This window comes from Danio rerio, chromosome 6, assembly GCF_049306965.1.
Source record: "Danio rerio strain Tuebingen ecotype United States chromosome 6, GRCz12tu, whole genome shotgun sequence".
In the NCBI taxonomy this organism is placed as follows: domain Eukaryota; kingdom Metazoa; phylum Chordata; class Actinopteri; order Cypriniformes; family Danionidae; genus Danio; species Danio rerio.
This window is the reverse complement of record NC_133181.1, coordinates 60,652,939-60,668,083: the sequence shown is the minus strand read 5'-3', so window position 1 is coordinate 60,668,083 and position 15,145 is coordinate 60,652,939. Positions and strand designations below refer to the sequence as shown.

The 15,145-nt window shown below is 37.9% G+C and overlaps 1 protein-coding gene across 4 annotated transcripts in view; it reads left to right on the top strand.

Moving 5' to 3' along the window:
• The window catches only part of tox2 (TOX high mobility group box family member 2), a 273,063-nt gene extending 268,274 nt beyond the window's left edge, over positions 1-4,789 (top strand). For 3 of the 4 annotated variants that reach the window (XM_021476823.3, XM_021476822.3, XM_017356458.4), the window contains 2 exons: positions 858-994; positions 3,627-4,789. In XM_021476823.3, coding sequence (XP_021332498.1) covers positions 858-994; positions 3,627-3,669 — 180 coding nt within the window. In that variant the 3' untranslated portion in view covers positions 3,670-4,789. 4 annotated transcript variants of the gene reach the window in all.
• The last annotated feature ends 10,356 nt before the right edge of the window (positions 4,790-15,145 follow it).

Here is a 15,145-nt window from a genome sequence, read left to right as displayed (position 1 = left end):
GGCTACCTGTTCTTATCCTGTTTTATGTGATCACATGGCTTGTGTTGTCTCTGTCTCATGCGCTCTCCCGTCTGTTGTCTACTCCCACCCTCCTTGTTAACCCATTTTTAGTTAATTATGTTCATCTGTTTGTGTATTAATTTACTACAGTTTATAATCTCCTCATGACTGCTGTCCTGTGCCAGTTCGTTGTCGATATTTCCATGTCCTGTTGTGTCCATCCCTGCTTTGTCCTGCCAGCCCAGTCAAGTTTGTTTTTGCCTTTTATTCATGTTTTCTCCCTCGGGATAGTTTGTTTTGCATTTTATTTAATTTTTGTTGTTTAATTTCCATTTACCTGCATTTGAGTCCTCGCTCCTTTTTCCCCAACCCTGAACGTGACAGTTTGTTCGCAGAAAAACAAATATTGCTTAAAAGGGGCTAATAATAATGACCTTAAAATAGTTAAAAAATAATAATTTAACTGCTTTTATTCTAGCCGAAATAAAACAAATAAGACATTCTCCAGAAGAAAAAATATTATAGAAAATACTGTGAAACATTCTTTGCACTGTTAAACATCATTTGGGAAATAATTGGGAAATAAAAAAGAGATAAAAAAGAAATAAAAAAAAATCACAGGAGGGCAAATAATTCTGACTTCAACTGTATATATTATTTGCTCATACAAGACACATTTAAATGTATGGAAAATAAAAATCAAGCTCTATGACATTTTATTTAGTTTTTGACCTGTAAATCAGTGCCACACACCTGTATTGCATTTAAATAAGCATTCATGCAACTATGCATTCAATTTTTTACGTCTAAGAATACTAATAATGCATGTGTATTCTCTCTCGCTTTCTTTCTCTCAGGGATTCTCTCACTTACAGTCCGAGTACCAGAAGAGTGTGGGGGGGTCTCAGTCTCCAGGGGCCCCGAACCCCGGGGGCCAAAACCCAGACTGGGACAGCGAATACTGCAACCGGGAATGTGGCGGAAACCACTGCAGGTAAACAGCGTGTGTGTGTTTGCTTGTTGCAGTGTTAACCGTGTTTGTCCCATGAGACATTTGGCACAGTATCAGGGGACTTATGTGCATGCAGCATGTGTGGTTTCAGAGTTGTGCCGCATGAATTATTTATTGTGTAATATATCAATGCAATGCTAAAAAATGCACATACAATAACAATGTTTAAATAGCAGTTCAGAAAATCTGTCATTATTTATTCACCCTCGTGTCATTCTAAATCTGTGAGACTTTTGTATGTGCAACACAGAAGTGAATATTATATATTTATTCTGCTTTTTAAACAACAGCAATAATAATAATAATATCAAAACTAGTCTAAATCTGTGGTTCCTAACCTGGGGGTGGCTTTAAATATTAATGTTGTATCATTGTACTGTATTTGATGAACTCAACAGATGCTGATTATATTTGTGCTAGTTAAAAATACAGTTTCAATAATCATTAACAGTGGTCTAAAAAAGGAGACGTGTTGAGACCCATTGCTGGCGCGTTTCTATTTTGAGGATCTAAAATAGACAGCAAAATAAACCAGCTAAGAGCAGGTCTAAAGTCCAGCGCTGAGCACTACTTAATACACACTGGATGTACAGCAATACACAAATATCTTCACAAGGGAAAAAAGAATTAAAGGATTAAAATATTACAAAACATTATGATTTTCTAGATAAATATAAATACCACTTCATGCCTTCTTCATCTCGGGAGGCTTTTTAATAATAATAATAATAATACCTTTTATTTTTAGGCGCCTTTCAAAGCACTCAAGGACACCTTACAGCAGATTACAAGTACATCATAAAAATACAAGCAGTAAAAATGACAATCAGCATAAAATTAAACCAGCAAATCATTAAAAGCTATCCTAAACAAAAACGTCTTTATCTGAGATTTAAAATTGGAAATAGAGTCCATCTGGCGAATGTGCAAAGGCAGGGAATTCCATAACTTTGGTGCTGTACAACTAAAAGCCCTGCCTCCAAATGACTTCATCTTAAAGTGTGGGACAGATAACAGTTCAGCAGAAGATGATCTCAGTGAGCGGGAAGGAGTGTACAATTGAAGAAGATCAGAAAGATAGTGAGGGGCCAGGTTATGAAGAGCTTTGTATGTTAAGAGGAGGATTTTGTATTGTATACGATAGTGAACAGGAAGCCAGTGCAGGTGAAAGAGAATTGGAGTTATGTGATCAGAAGTACGCGAGCAGGTAACTATCCTAGCCGCTGAATTCTGAATCAACTGTAGTCTATGAAGTTGTTTATCAGGAATACCAGAGAGAAGCGAGTTACAGTAATCAATCCGTGATGTAACCAAAGCATGAACAAGCACTTCAGTACTTTGTTGAGATAGTGAAGGGCGAAGTCTTGCAATGTTACGCGAATGAAAAAAGGCAGAACGTGAGATATTACTAATTTGAGAACTAAATGAGAGCATGCCATCCAGTATAACCAGTTTATTCATGACAATTTGCTTTTGTATAATGTTATTATTATTAGCAGTATTATTTATTATATGCATATTTATGTCTGTTTTATTAAAAACAAGCTTAGATTTGTCCACCTGTCAGGTTTCAGACCATATGGGGCACAGCTTGTGTATTAGGACTCAGCTTTTTGAGCACACTTCGTTATTATTGTTCATTTATTCATTTGCTGGAAATTAGAACTGAATTTAGAAATAGTTTGGAAACAAATCTTTATGCTTAACAAACAAAATGAATTATGTGGGCTAATAGATGTGCGTACAACACCGTTTCCTTATCCACGGAAGAGAGTGAAAGTGAAAGTAAAGAATGAGGAGGCTCATCTCTCATTCTCACGCTGCAGATGCTCTGTTTAACAGTCTACTTACTAGTGAAGTGTTCAGTTTTTCCACTTGCAAAGTCCGCCATGTAAATGCACCATGGCGCGACACAACTGACTCTTAAAGGTAATGGGAGATGACACTCTGATTGGTTTATTCTCAAAACACACCTATAACTCAATAAGAGAATAAGCTCAACCCTGTTAGACCATGCGCTGCAGCGCAAAGTGGATTTTTCCGTCCTTAAAATAGCAAAAGTGGATTCAGACACGCCCTTTATGCACTTTTGCGCCCTGCGCTTTGGACTTTGTGTCTGGATCATTAAAAAAGAGCCCTGAATGTGCATTCAAAAAAAATTAATTAAAAATAACATTATGCCAAAGGTGGATCTTTAAAGGATACTGAATGGTAAAATAGGAGATTACTGGGGGGAAAAGGTGAGGAACCACTGGTCTAAACAACTCCATGTGAAGAGTTCATTTACAAAAGAATTTTTTTTTTATAAATTTAATAAATTTTATACATTTATAAAAAATGACATTTTATGAAACATCATTTATTAAAAGTTATAGTTATCTTAATAAAGTCTTGTGATCGTGGCACTTTCTAGGTTATATTTTTAATTAGCAGCATATTTTTCCACATCAGATTTGTTTGAGATTTGGTACAAAGTGACTTCAGGGTCATCAAATAATGATCTAATTCTTACTTTTTGCTTTGGTAATTCTCTTGAGAACTTGTGCAAGTTTTTCTATGAGCGTTTTTCTATTGCCGTTTTCCCGATGCTCATTTGTTTCTCATTGTTTGGCAGTGGCAGTATGATAGGCAGGGATAAGCCACTCTACCTCACTTGAAGCAAAGCAAGGAGAACAGAAAGAGAGAAGGATGAAACAACGCCAGGGAGTCCCTAAAACCACCACCACCACTTCTCCACCCTCCCCAGACATCATCAGTTTCCCTCAGTGTCATTTTTGCATTCGTTTTTAGAAGGATGTGTGTGTGTACGCGTTCTGAAGACTACTAGTGATCCTTTCATTTTTGCCAAGCACTTAAAAATGTACAGGCCTCTCTCCGCCAGAGACCTCAGAGAGCACTCACCCCGTCTCTGAATAAACTTAAAAGAAAACAGCAACAAAAAAAAGATGTATATAACGAGAAAAAAATAAAAATAAAGCAAACTACCATTAAAACTGGCCCTCAGGGCAAATGAGCTTTAACTAAAACAGAGGAACAACTCTCCTCGTAGTTTTCTCAGTTACTTTTCTCCTTGTCTCATTTTAATTTTTTTCTGATGATGATGATGATGATGATGATGTTGTATTTTTTATTTATTTCCTGCTTGCAACATAGCGCTTCTTCTTTACTTTCGAGAAAATACTCTTCTGAAGGCGAATCAGTACACTGACGCGAATCTGTGAACTTTAGGCATAAAATAAAAACACAAAAAACATGAATGGAAAAAACCAATTGATAAATACGACTTCTTTTTTTTTGTAATTTGAAAGACCCGCGTGCTGTAGGTCTTTGTTGATCTGTCACAGTGTGATTGTAAATATCACTTTTTTTGGGGGGGGGAGGGGGTCAAATTGGGAAGATGAAGTCCAGATATTTTTTCTTCTTTAATATGATTCATTGATTTGTATTTTAAATGGTATTTCGTGAATGCGTGCCGGTGTGAATGAATGAGCGTGCGTGTGAGTGTATTTGTGCGTTGTGTAACTGAACAGCCTGTGCAGGTGATATCAGAAGAGTGTTTCCACACGTACACAATCTTGCATTAAACTCACTGGTGTGATTTCCCAAAAAAAAAAAAAAAGATCTACGGCAAAAAGCGTGACTCGACTGCATGACCTGGCTCTCCATTGAGAATCAGGGTATCTTCCGTCCGTTCCACATCCGTTCTCAAACAAAGAAAGGGAAACCAAGAAAACAGCCACTTTTCGTTTTTTCTTTTGCTCACAAAAAAACAAGAAAGATTTTGGCTCGATTTCAAATTTTTTAAATTTAAGGTAGGAAAACGGATAAACGACTTTAAAATTCGTTATACACATGTAGGCGGTGCTAAAACACCCTATTTTCTCTGATTGGCCAACCAAATTTGAGCTTGTGACGTTGTCCTCAAAATAAAAGTTCTCTACTGATCAGCACCCTGGCTTATAATTCATTCATTCATTCATTCATTTTCTTGTCGGCTTAGACCCTTTATTAATCTGGGGTCGCCACAGCGAAATGAACCGCCAACTTATCTAGCAAGTTTTTACGCAGCAATTGCCCTTTCAGCCGCAACCCATCTCTGGGAAACATCCACACACACATTCACACACTCACTCATACACTGAAAGCTCTCGATTTATCGGTCAATCTACGTTCAGAAGTCCTATATGATAATAACAATAATCTAAAGGGACTAAGCCGAAAAGAAAATGAATGAATGAATGAATAATAATTATATGCTTATAGTTCGCCGCCGCCTGATGCTGACCGAAGATAACCATTTCCAAGTAGCACATGGTTTGCATGATTGTTTCAGAGCTATTGTAGGCCTACTTATTCTAATAATAATAATAACAATGATAGGCCAGTAATAATACTTATAATTAATATTGTTTTTTTTTTTTATTGTTTAGTTTTTTTAATAGCTGTTTGCAGGACCAGAATAAGAACACATTGGGCCCTAGGGCCAATACAAAGGGTACTATTTGTTTTTATTTTATTTCCTCCTATTATATATATATATATATATATATATATATATATATATATATATATAGTTGAAGTCAGAATTATTAGCCCCCCTAACAGAGAGAACAGAGAGAAGACTTATTCAACACATTTCTAAACATAACAGTTTTAATAACTCGTTTCTAATGACTGATTTATTTTATCTTTGCCATAATGACAGTAAATAATATTTGACTAGATATTCTTCAAGACACTAGTATTCAGCTTGTGACATTTAAAAGCTTAACTAGGCAGGTTAGGGTAATTAGGCAAGTTATTGTATAATGATTGTTTGTTCTGTAGGCTATCGAAAAAAATATATAGCTTGAAGGGGCTAATAATTTTGACCTTAAAATGGTGTTTAAAAAATTAAGAACTGCTTTTATTCTAGCCGAAATAAAACAAATAAGATTTTCTCCAGAAGAAAAAATATTATCAGACATACTGTGAAAATTTCCTTGCTCTGTTAAACATCATTTGGGAAATATTTAAAAAAGAAAAAAATTCAAAGGGGGTTAATAATTCTGACCTCATCTGTATATAGGACTTTTATTTTGAGGGTGACGCCACAGGCTCAGATTTGGTTGGCCAATCAGAGGAAAACAGCCATTTTAGCATCACCACATGTGTATAATGAAATTTAAAGTTGTTTATCCGTTTTCCTGACCTAAATTAAAAAACGAAAATTAAGCCAATATCAATTTTTTTCCTTTTTTGTGAGCAAAAGAAAAACCAAAAATTTTCTACATTTTTTTTTTTTAAACGTATCTGGAATGGACGGAAGATACCCTGATTATTTAGGCTCCCCATTTTGACTCCTGCTTGACTTTGAGATCGAAGAGCGCTCATGTGATTTGATTCACTCTCAGGTTGTAAATCGTGACATATAGACGCATAAATGTTCCAGGTCAAAAGTTCGAAATACACAATACGCAAGTACGCAGATGCGAACGCTCCGTTTCCAAACACAATTTCCAAATGTTTGTGCCATCATGTTTAACTTATCATTCACTAAAGCTCTTTAGTGTTTTACTCCACCGACTGTAGATTTTCAAATATAGCGCCCCTTGTGGCGACACAGATATTGCACCAAACACAGAGCGCATTTTTCGTCGTCGTACTTGCGCAGAGTTTGTTTTGAGCCCAGCGCAGTATATGAATTAAAACCCAAGTCATTTCTTTTTGCCTGATCTTGACTGATGTTAAATCCACCATTATAACATGTAAAGGTGAACTATAATGTTCTCGATGTGAGATAATACAGCACACAGTAAAACAACAGTGGGTCTATAGTTTTCTAGTAGCTTTTTGCTAGATGTTCTATTGTGTTGATCTCATCTTTAAGTTTCGTGGGAAAAGAAATATTCAATTACATTTGCTCATTAAGTCAGACGGTTTATTTTAATCTGTTTTTCTTTTCCTTTCTACTGTAGCATATTATTTTTAGTTGGATTAAAAGAATAACTTCTAAGACATTTAATTTGTGTACAAACCTGCCAATTGTAGTTATTTTATTTGTAAAGTCAGCAATGATAATTATTTGAAGAATCGTTATCAGCGAGTTGCCCATCATTTAATATTTAATAATGTTTAACAGGTTTCTATTTATGAACAAAATGAGATCGATTTTTGCTTATAACTACAATATTTGAATTCTATTGTTTTGTTTTTGGATTATGATGATGATGATGATGATGATGATGATGATGATGATGATGACAATTGCTTTCGTTTTTATTTTTACTTTTTGAATGCTGGGTTTTTTTTCTTTCCTTGCCAGCCAGGTCATTTTGTGTCACTATGCCTTTTTGTTTCATTTTGTCCTTAATAAAAACGTTAAATGAGATATTTGTGGTTGGGTCTTTTTTTTATTCCCCAACACAACCTTATTGATTATGTAGTTAGTTTTGTGTTTTTAATTATTTAATCAGAGGTGTTTAGTTTGAGAGCAAAACTAAGCATATCCATTCATTCATTCATTTTCTGCCGGGACCGGGTCGTGGGGGCAGCAGTCTTAGAAGAGAAACCCAGACTTCCCTCTCCTCAGACACTTCCTCCAGCTCCTCAGGGGGGATCCAAGGCGTTCCAAGCCAGCCGAGAGACATAGTCCCTCCAACGTGTCCTAGGTCTTCCCCGAGGCCTCCTCCCAGTGGGACATTCCTGGAACACCTCCCTAGGTAGGCGTCCAGGAGGCATCCGAAACAGATGCCAGAGCCACCTCAGCTGACTTCTCTCGATGTGGAGGAGCAGCGGCTCTACTCCAAACTCCACCAGGGTGTCAGAGCTCCTCACACTATCCATAAGAGTGCGCCCTGCCATCCTTCGAAGGAAACTCATTTCGGCATCTTGTATCTGAGATCTTGTCCTTTCAGTCATGAACCAAAGCTCATGACCATAGGTGAGAGTAGGAACGTAGATTGACTGGTAAATCGAGAGCTTTGTCTTTCGGCTCAGCTCCTTCTACACCACAACGGAGCAGTACATCGACCGCATCACTGCTGCCGCTGCACCAATCCACCTGTCAATCTCACGCTCCATCCTTCCCTCACTCGTGAACAAAACCCCGAGATGTAATTAAAAAGCAAAAGTTTGTACACAAAAAAGTTTTGTTAAAAAAAATTATAATAATAAAAATAAAAATATATTGGCTTTTTAGAGATTTATAACACTTCATTATGCACATTATTGTTGTCTATTCTACTGTCACTTCTTGTAAATTAAAAATTATTTAATTTATCATTATCCTTCATTCGTTTTCAGCTGAGTCCCACATTTATCAGGGGTTCCCCACAGTGGAATGAACCACCAACTAATCCAGCAGATGTTTTACGCAGCAGATGCTCTTCTAGACGCAACCCAGTACTGGAAAACACCCATACAGTACACACTTATTCACACACGCACACTCATGCACTATAGCACATGCGTTTGGACTGTGAGGGCACCCGGAAACCCACGCCAACACTAAGAGAACATGCAAACTCCAGTTTGAAAGCATGATTATGTTTGCAATGGTCTCAAAGCTTTATGGTTTTATTATATAACACATACAGTATGACACTGTGTCCTTGCATACGACATGATGCAATAAAAGCCATGTCTTTTCCATGTTTAAACTAGTTTCTGTCCGAACCATCTACAACAGAGATACTTAAAACTCCTATTTTCATAACAGTTTCCATTTCTTCGATGTCACAGCAGAACAGCATAAACTACTATGACATGGATCACCTCAGGTACTGATTATGTGCAATATTCAGTGTTTAAAGGGCACATAGTTTACCCCTTTTTTATGATGTAATATTAATATTGTGGTTGTTCTGAGTGTGCCAGTTTAGGTTCAGTTCAACACACAGTTCAGATGTTTTTATTATAATCTGTTCAAAAGTGTCATGTTGGGGGGCGTGTACACAGTTTGCTGTTTTAGGGGCGTGTTGCTTCACAGGTTCGGCTTTCTGCCCAACATAACAAGGGGGCGGAGCCAAGAGCTCCCACGCTCTGTGTTTGCAACAGACAGGCAGACAGAGAGAGAGCTAAGCTAAGCTGAGCTAGGATGAGCATTCAGCTTTACATGTACGAGTCAGACACAGACCAAGCAGAGAGTACAAAATCATTTGTGTCTTTGAAACATGGTGTCCCGAATCGTCATGCCATGCATTCCAGAACTCCAAACACAAGCCTCCACCAGGGCAAACACAACGGCGCCGCGCCAAGCCGCTGACCCGAAGCTCCGCCACAGCCATATCACCCTGCAGCCCAAGACCGGTTACTCACTGAAGCTAAGCAGGGCTGAGCCTGGTCAGTACCTGGATGGGAGACCACTGGGGAACACTAGGTTGCTGTTGGAAGTGGTGTTAGTGAGGCCAGCAGGGGGCGCTCAACCTGTGGTCTATGTGAGTCCTAATGCCCCAGTAAAAGTGAAGGGGACACTATACTGTCAGTGGGCGCCGTCTTTCGGATGAGACGTTAAACCGAGGTCCTGACTCTTTGTGCTCATTAAAAATCCCATGGCACTTCTCGTGAAAGAGCAGGGCTGTAACCCTGGTGGCCTGGCCAAAGTCCCTCTATCGGCCCTTATGATCATGGCCTCCCAATCATCCCCTTACACCGAATTGGCTCTATCGCTGTCTCTTCACTCCACCAATAGCTGGTGTGTGGTGAGCGCACTGGCGCCGTTGTCGTGTGGCTGCCGTCGCATCATCCAATTGGATGCTGCACACTGGTGGTGGTGTGAAGAGACGCCCCTCATGATTGTGAAGTGCTTTGGGTGTATGGCCATACACAATAAATGCGCTATATAAATACACATTACATTACATTACATGCACCGCGACAGAAACCCACGCCCCGCCAAGCTGCTGACCCGAAGCTCCACCGCGGGGCATGTGACAGAAACCCATACAGCGCCGAGTCGCTGACAAGAAGCTCCGCCGTGTGCACCCCGACAGAAACCCACGCCGCGCCGAGCCGCTGACCCGAAGCTCCGCCGCGTGCACCCTGACAGAAACCCATGCCCAGAACTCCGAAATGCACAGCGCCGCGCCACGCAAAAGGTACAAGCAATAAATCCGACTAGAGCGATAATGTGGAAAATATTGATCTTGTGTTGAGCCCAATGAGCCTTCCCACATAGCAAAATTTCTCTGGCCCAGCTCTGGCCCACACAATCAGGTTTTGCTTGGCCCACATGCCGCAGTGAATTACGGTACATGACTGGACCAAATCTGGCTTCCAGACAAGGGCCAAACACAGACCATATCTGGGCCAAGTCTCAGCCGAGTTAATAACTCATAACTGGGCCTGAACTGGGCCAGATAGGTTGGTGTGTCACGGTTGCAATGAAATTGATAAACCCATGGAGTGATGCGCTTTAGGCACACTATGGGCACGCTTTTTCTCAAAGTGACCTGATTGGTAGAATTTTTTTTCTTTACTCAAAAATGATTTTAGTGTATTTTAAATGTGGGTCAAGACTGGCCAAACTCACAAGGCCCACTTATCACATTTTTAAATCTGGGCCAAATACTACATTTTTCATCTGGCCCAAATCTTGTGTGCTGCCTTAAAAACGGTGCCACCTCTGCCAAACCCGGGCCATGTTTGGCCCACATGCTGTATGCCAGTGCCGGATGAATGCCTGCTGTGCCAGCTTTATGCCAAATCTGGGCCAGAATTCTTTGCTACTAGGGATTTCATCAAAAAATAAAGCACGGGTGTTCCTTTAATAATATCGCTTTGACTCACACGCTGAAAATGGCAGACGTGAAACAACAAACTGAGGATATGATCATGACGCGAAGCTGTCAATCAATATTGGTGGGCGGGGGGACCGCACTCCTACGTAAAGTTGCGGCCGGTCTGAAAACCGCTCCAATCGGTCCACCATTTTTATGTTGTTAAATTGAAAAAAAAAGGACTGAGTGTGTTTATATCAGCCCAATATGGCAGTCTATACACTATACTTACACACATGTCTGTCCAAACAGCTTGAGAAGTAGATTTTTCACCATAGGCGCCCTTTAAGTGTTCCCAAAAAGAGTTTAAACATCATTGTATGTGACTGAAAGCATCAGCAGATAGCTCACCTCAGATATTGAACATAAAATAACCAGCAGACGCTTGTAAAGTGCTTGTTAACTTTAATAAGTTAAATATGTATAAAAATAGAGTCTAACCTTATCATTCTGTTGGGAGCTCAGTGGCTGATATTTAAAAGGCATCACAACCACCTGGTTGACCTTTTGTCCATAGTTTATAATTTTTTTAATCTCTTATTACTGTTTATGAGTTGTGTCAGCATATTATACAGTACAAGCTGTGGGCCAAAAAATATTTTCAAGGAGCGCACCTTAAAGGGTTAAATGTGACCCTTTTTGTAAAATAAGTAAAATAATGTAAATATGTAAAATAAGTTTCAGCTCAAAAGAGCACACAGATAATGTTTTCTATCTCTCTGAATCTCCAGCAACTAAGGTATTTTATTCACTTGATTCTCTTTAATGTAGTTGATCCAGACGCAGACTCAGTCATAAATTATTTGAAAAATAGTGCAAAAACAGTGATTACCAATGCACTTTCGAATGAGTCTGCTAAATTAGCGATTAAAATGTTACTTAATGTTAGCTTGTTTGTAATAGATTGTTGCATGTGTAATGCAACTAACACACCAAAGCTGTTGAAAGGTGTCTGGATGTAAACCTGGTGCAGTGCATTCTGAACTGCAGGAGCTCCACTGAGTGTGTTGTGTCTGACATTGCATCACAGAGATATGCAGTCTCAGCTTGCATCATCATGGCTGCATTCAGATACTATTGAAGCCGCTTCTCGTGCATTGCTTTAATTGCGATGACTTGGCATAGTTAACATTAATGGCCACAATTATATTATTTAGCTGTGCATTTACTAAATGAGCACTATATTTGTGTCCCCCTTAAAAATTCATTCATTCATTTTCTTTTAATTACATTCCCTTTATTACTCTGGGGACGCCACAGCGGAATGAACCGCCAACTTATCCAGTGTAATTATGTTTTACATAATTAAAACATAATTCCTGTTTTAAGCTGCAACCCATCACTTGGAGACACCCTCAATCACACACATGCATTACGGACAATTTAGCTTACTCAATTGACCTATACCATATGTGTTTGGACTTTGGGGAAACCGAAGCACCCGTAGGAAACCCACGCAAAAACGGGGAGAACATGCAAACTCCACACAGAAATGCCAACTGACCGAGCTGGGGCTCAAACCAGCGACTATCTTTATGTGAAGTGATTGTGCTATCCAGGCCCAGATTGGCTAATCGGGAAAACAGGGAGCATTTCCGGTGGGCCGGTTTGTTTTTTGTCTGCAAGGGCCAGAGTGCTGCCTGCACTCTTAGCAGTCACACCTTTTATTTTATTTATTTATTTATTTATTTATTTATTTATTTATTTATTTATTTATTTTATTCTATTTTATTTTTATTATTTATTTATTTGTTTGTTTGTTTATTTTATATTTATTTATTTATTTTATTTTATTTTATGATTTTATTTTATTTTATTTTTATTGTTATTTATTTATTAATTTATTTGTTTGTTTGTTTGTTTATTTTATATTTATTTATTTATTTTATTTTTTACTTTATTTTTATTGTTATTTATTTATTAATTTATTTGTTTGTTTGTTTATTTTATATTTATTTATTTATTTTATTTTTTTACTTTATTTTTATTTATTTATTTATTTATTTGTTTGTTTATTTTATATTTATTTATTTATTTTATTTTATTTATTTTTTTAATTTAATTTAATTTAATTTAATTTAATTTTATTTTATTTTATTTTATTTTATTTTATTTATTTATTTTTATTTCCAGACTGTTTTTATCAAGTGTGCTTATAAAAAAGTAAAATGAATGCACTATTACCAATAGAAGCTGCTTTTATTTACACACTTTTACCACACATTTCTATTTAAATCCCTTATAAAAGTGATTTTTTTTTTTTTTTTGCATGATAGTTCCTCTTTAAATGAATAGCTAGTATTTAATGTGGCATTGTGTGTAATTAGGACAATAGTCTGTTATGAAAGCTTTATAGTTTAATCATATAACACATATGAGTCAGTCTTGCACACAGCAGGGTTTATTAATGCTAAACTGCTTTATTTACTGCTATGCAACAACCATAAGGTGTATTTTAAGTCGACTGTGACCTTACATCTCTCGGTATTGTGGTTGCTTCTAAAACTGTAGACCCATTTCTTGTATTATGCACTCTTTTTCTTTCCTTTCTCATAAGCAGTTGACAAGCAAAAGCTATACAGTAAAACTGCCTCGCCGCCCTCCATTTATGTTTTATTCATAATGCGGCGGGTGTTTCTGCCAGCGCTGAATTGGCAGATAGATCATTATTGAACAATTGGAAACCAGAACCGCCATTGCGTGCTGTGACACACATTACCAGGAATATCTCAGTCATATAATCTTAATGAAACATACGGAGATGGAGATGGAAAGATGGCGTTTCATTGCGCAATCGTGGGTATGTTATTTTGTGTGTGTGTGTGTGTGTGTGTGTGTGTGTGTGTGTGTGTGTGTGTGTGTGTGTGTGTGTGTGTGTGTGTGTGTGTGTGTGTGTGTGTGTGTGTGTGTGTGTGTGTGTGTGTGTGTGTGTGTGTGTGTGTGTGTGTGTGTGTGTGGTGTAATAATGCAGGAAAGCAAAAGCTTGATGTTTCATTGCAAAAAAAAAAAATACAAATAAATACATCATGAAAAGGACAAAAGTTCAGTCTTACAACTTCACATTTAAAAGTTATACACAGTGCCGACCCGTCCAACAGCGTGGAGTGCCAGACGAATGCTGCTGTTGAATATTAGGTGCGTTCGACTTCATGCAGCGCTGCGCAGATCGATCGAAATCTGTCTTAAAGCGGTGCATTCTGGTTAGAAATCTTGTCCAGATTGATGCTGCGCCGATGCCACGTGACTGTCACATGTGGCATCAAAGTACCGCGACAGCGCTCTGAGATCAGACGGCAGACTCAGACCGTGCAGCTTCTGAAGAGCGACTGCAGGAGCTTTGATGACGACACCGATATTACACGATTGGCCGAGTTCACCACATGACAACAAACACGTGTATTTCGGGTTTATAATTGGATAAATTCCGATTCAAAAGTTTCAAAACAAACATTAGACTTTTCACACCCTCTATCCTGTACACATCTTGCTTATTAAAAGACTACAAATATTTTACTGCAGTATCATCTTTTGTTAAATAGTCTGGTTATAAAGGTTAGCTTGTTTGCACAGGTTTATATTTAATTTTAACTTTTTATACAGACTATTTACTGCATTCATGAACGATTTAAATGATATATTTAGTGTATATTTTAGTGAATAACCTAAATAAGTCTTCTATCTATAAATGTACATATATGTAAACCCTTTTTTAGCATATTCAAACAAGAAGTATTAGCCCAAAGATTGATGTTTAACTCCTAGAATTTATGCTTATTGCTTTGTATTTAATAGACCTGTTCGTTTTTATGTTTATATTAACCTCTCATTTCCTCTTATTTCTCTCATGCATTTGTTATATGTTTTATTCATAATTCTCTCTTATTGTTTAAAAAAGAACTACAGTTTGAAGAGCCTGTATTCTGTTTTATTTGTAAATGTTTTGTTGTTATAAATAAAAATAACAAAAAAATATGATGACGCCATGTGATCGGTCATCATGACTGCAGCAACTTTGAGTCCCGAAGTGTCCAGCTGTCCGTCTTGACGGCTCCGTTTTCAACTCCGCCCCCGCCTGCGCTCGACTAATCTCGTTGATCACCGGCTGCCGCTGAGCTTCATGTCGAACGCACCTATTTACTATGAGCACATAATCATGAACAATGCACATTACACAATGCACTAACCCAACCCAGACTTAACCTGCGTCTCAAATCGCATACTTATGCACTATTCTACGCCATTTTGTAGTATAAATAGTGCAAGTAGTGCGTTCACACTGAAAACTCAAAAAATATTAAATGCACTTTAATTACCCGGATGATGCACTCATTCAGCTGGTAAAATGAAGTGTGTAGTGATGGACACTTCACGCACT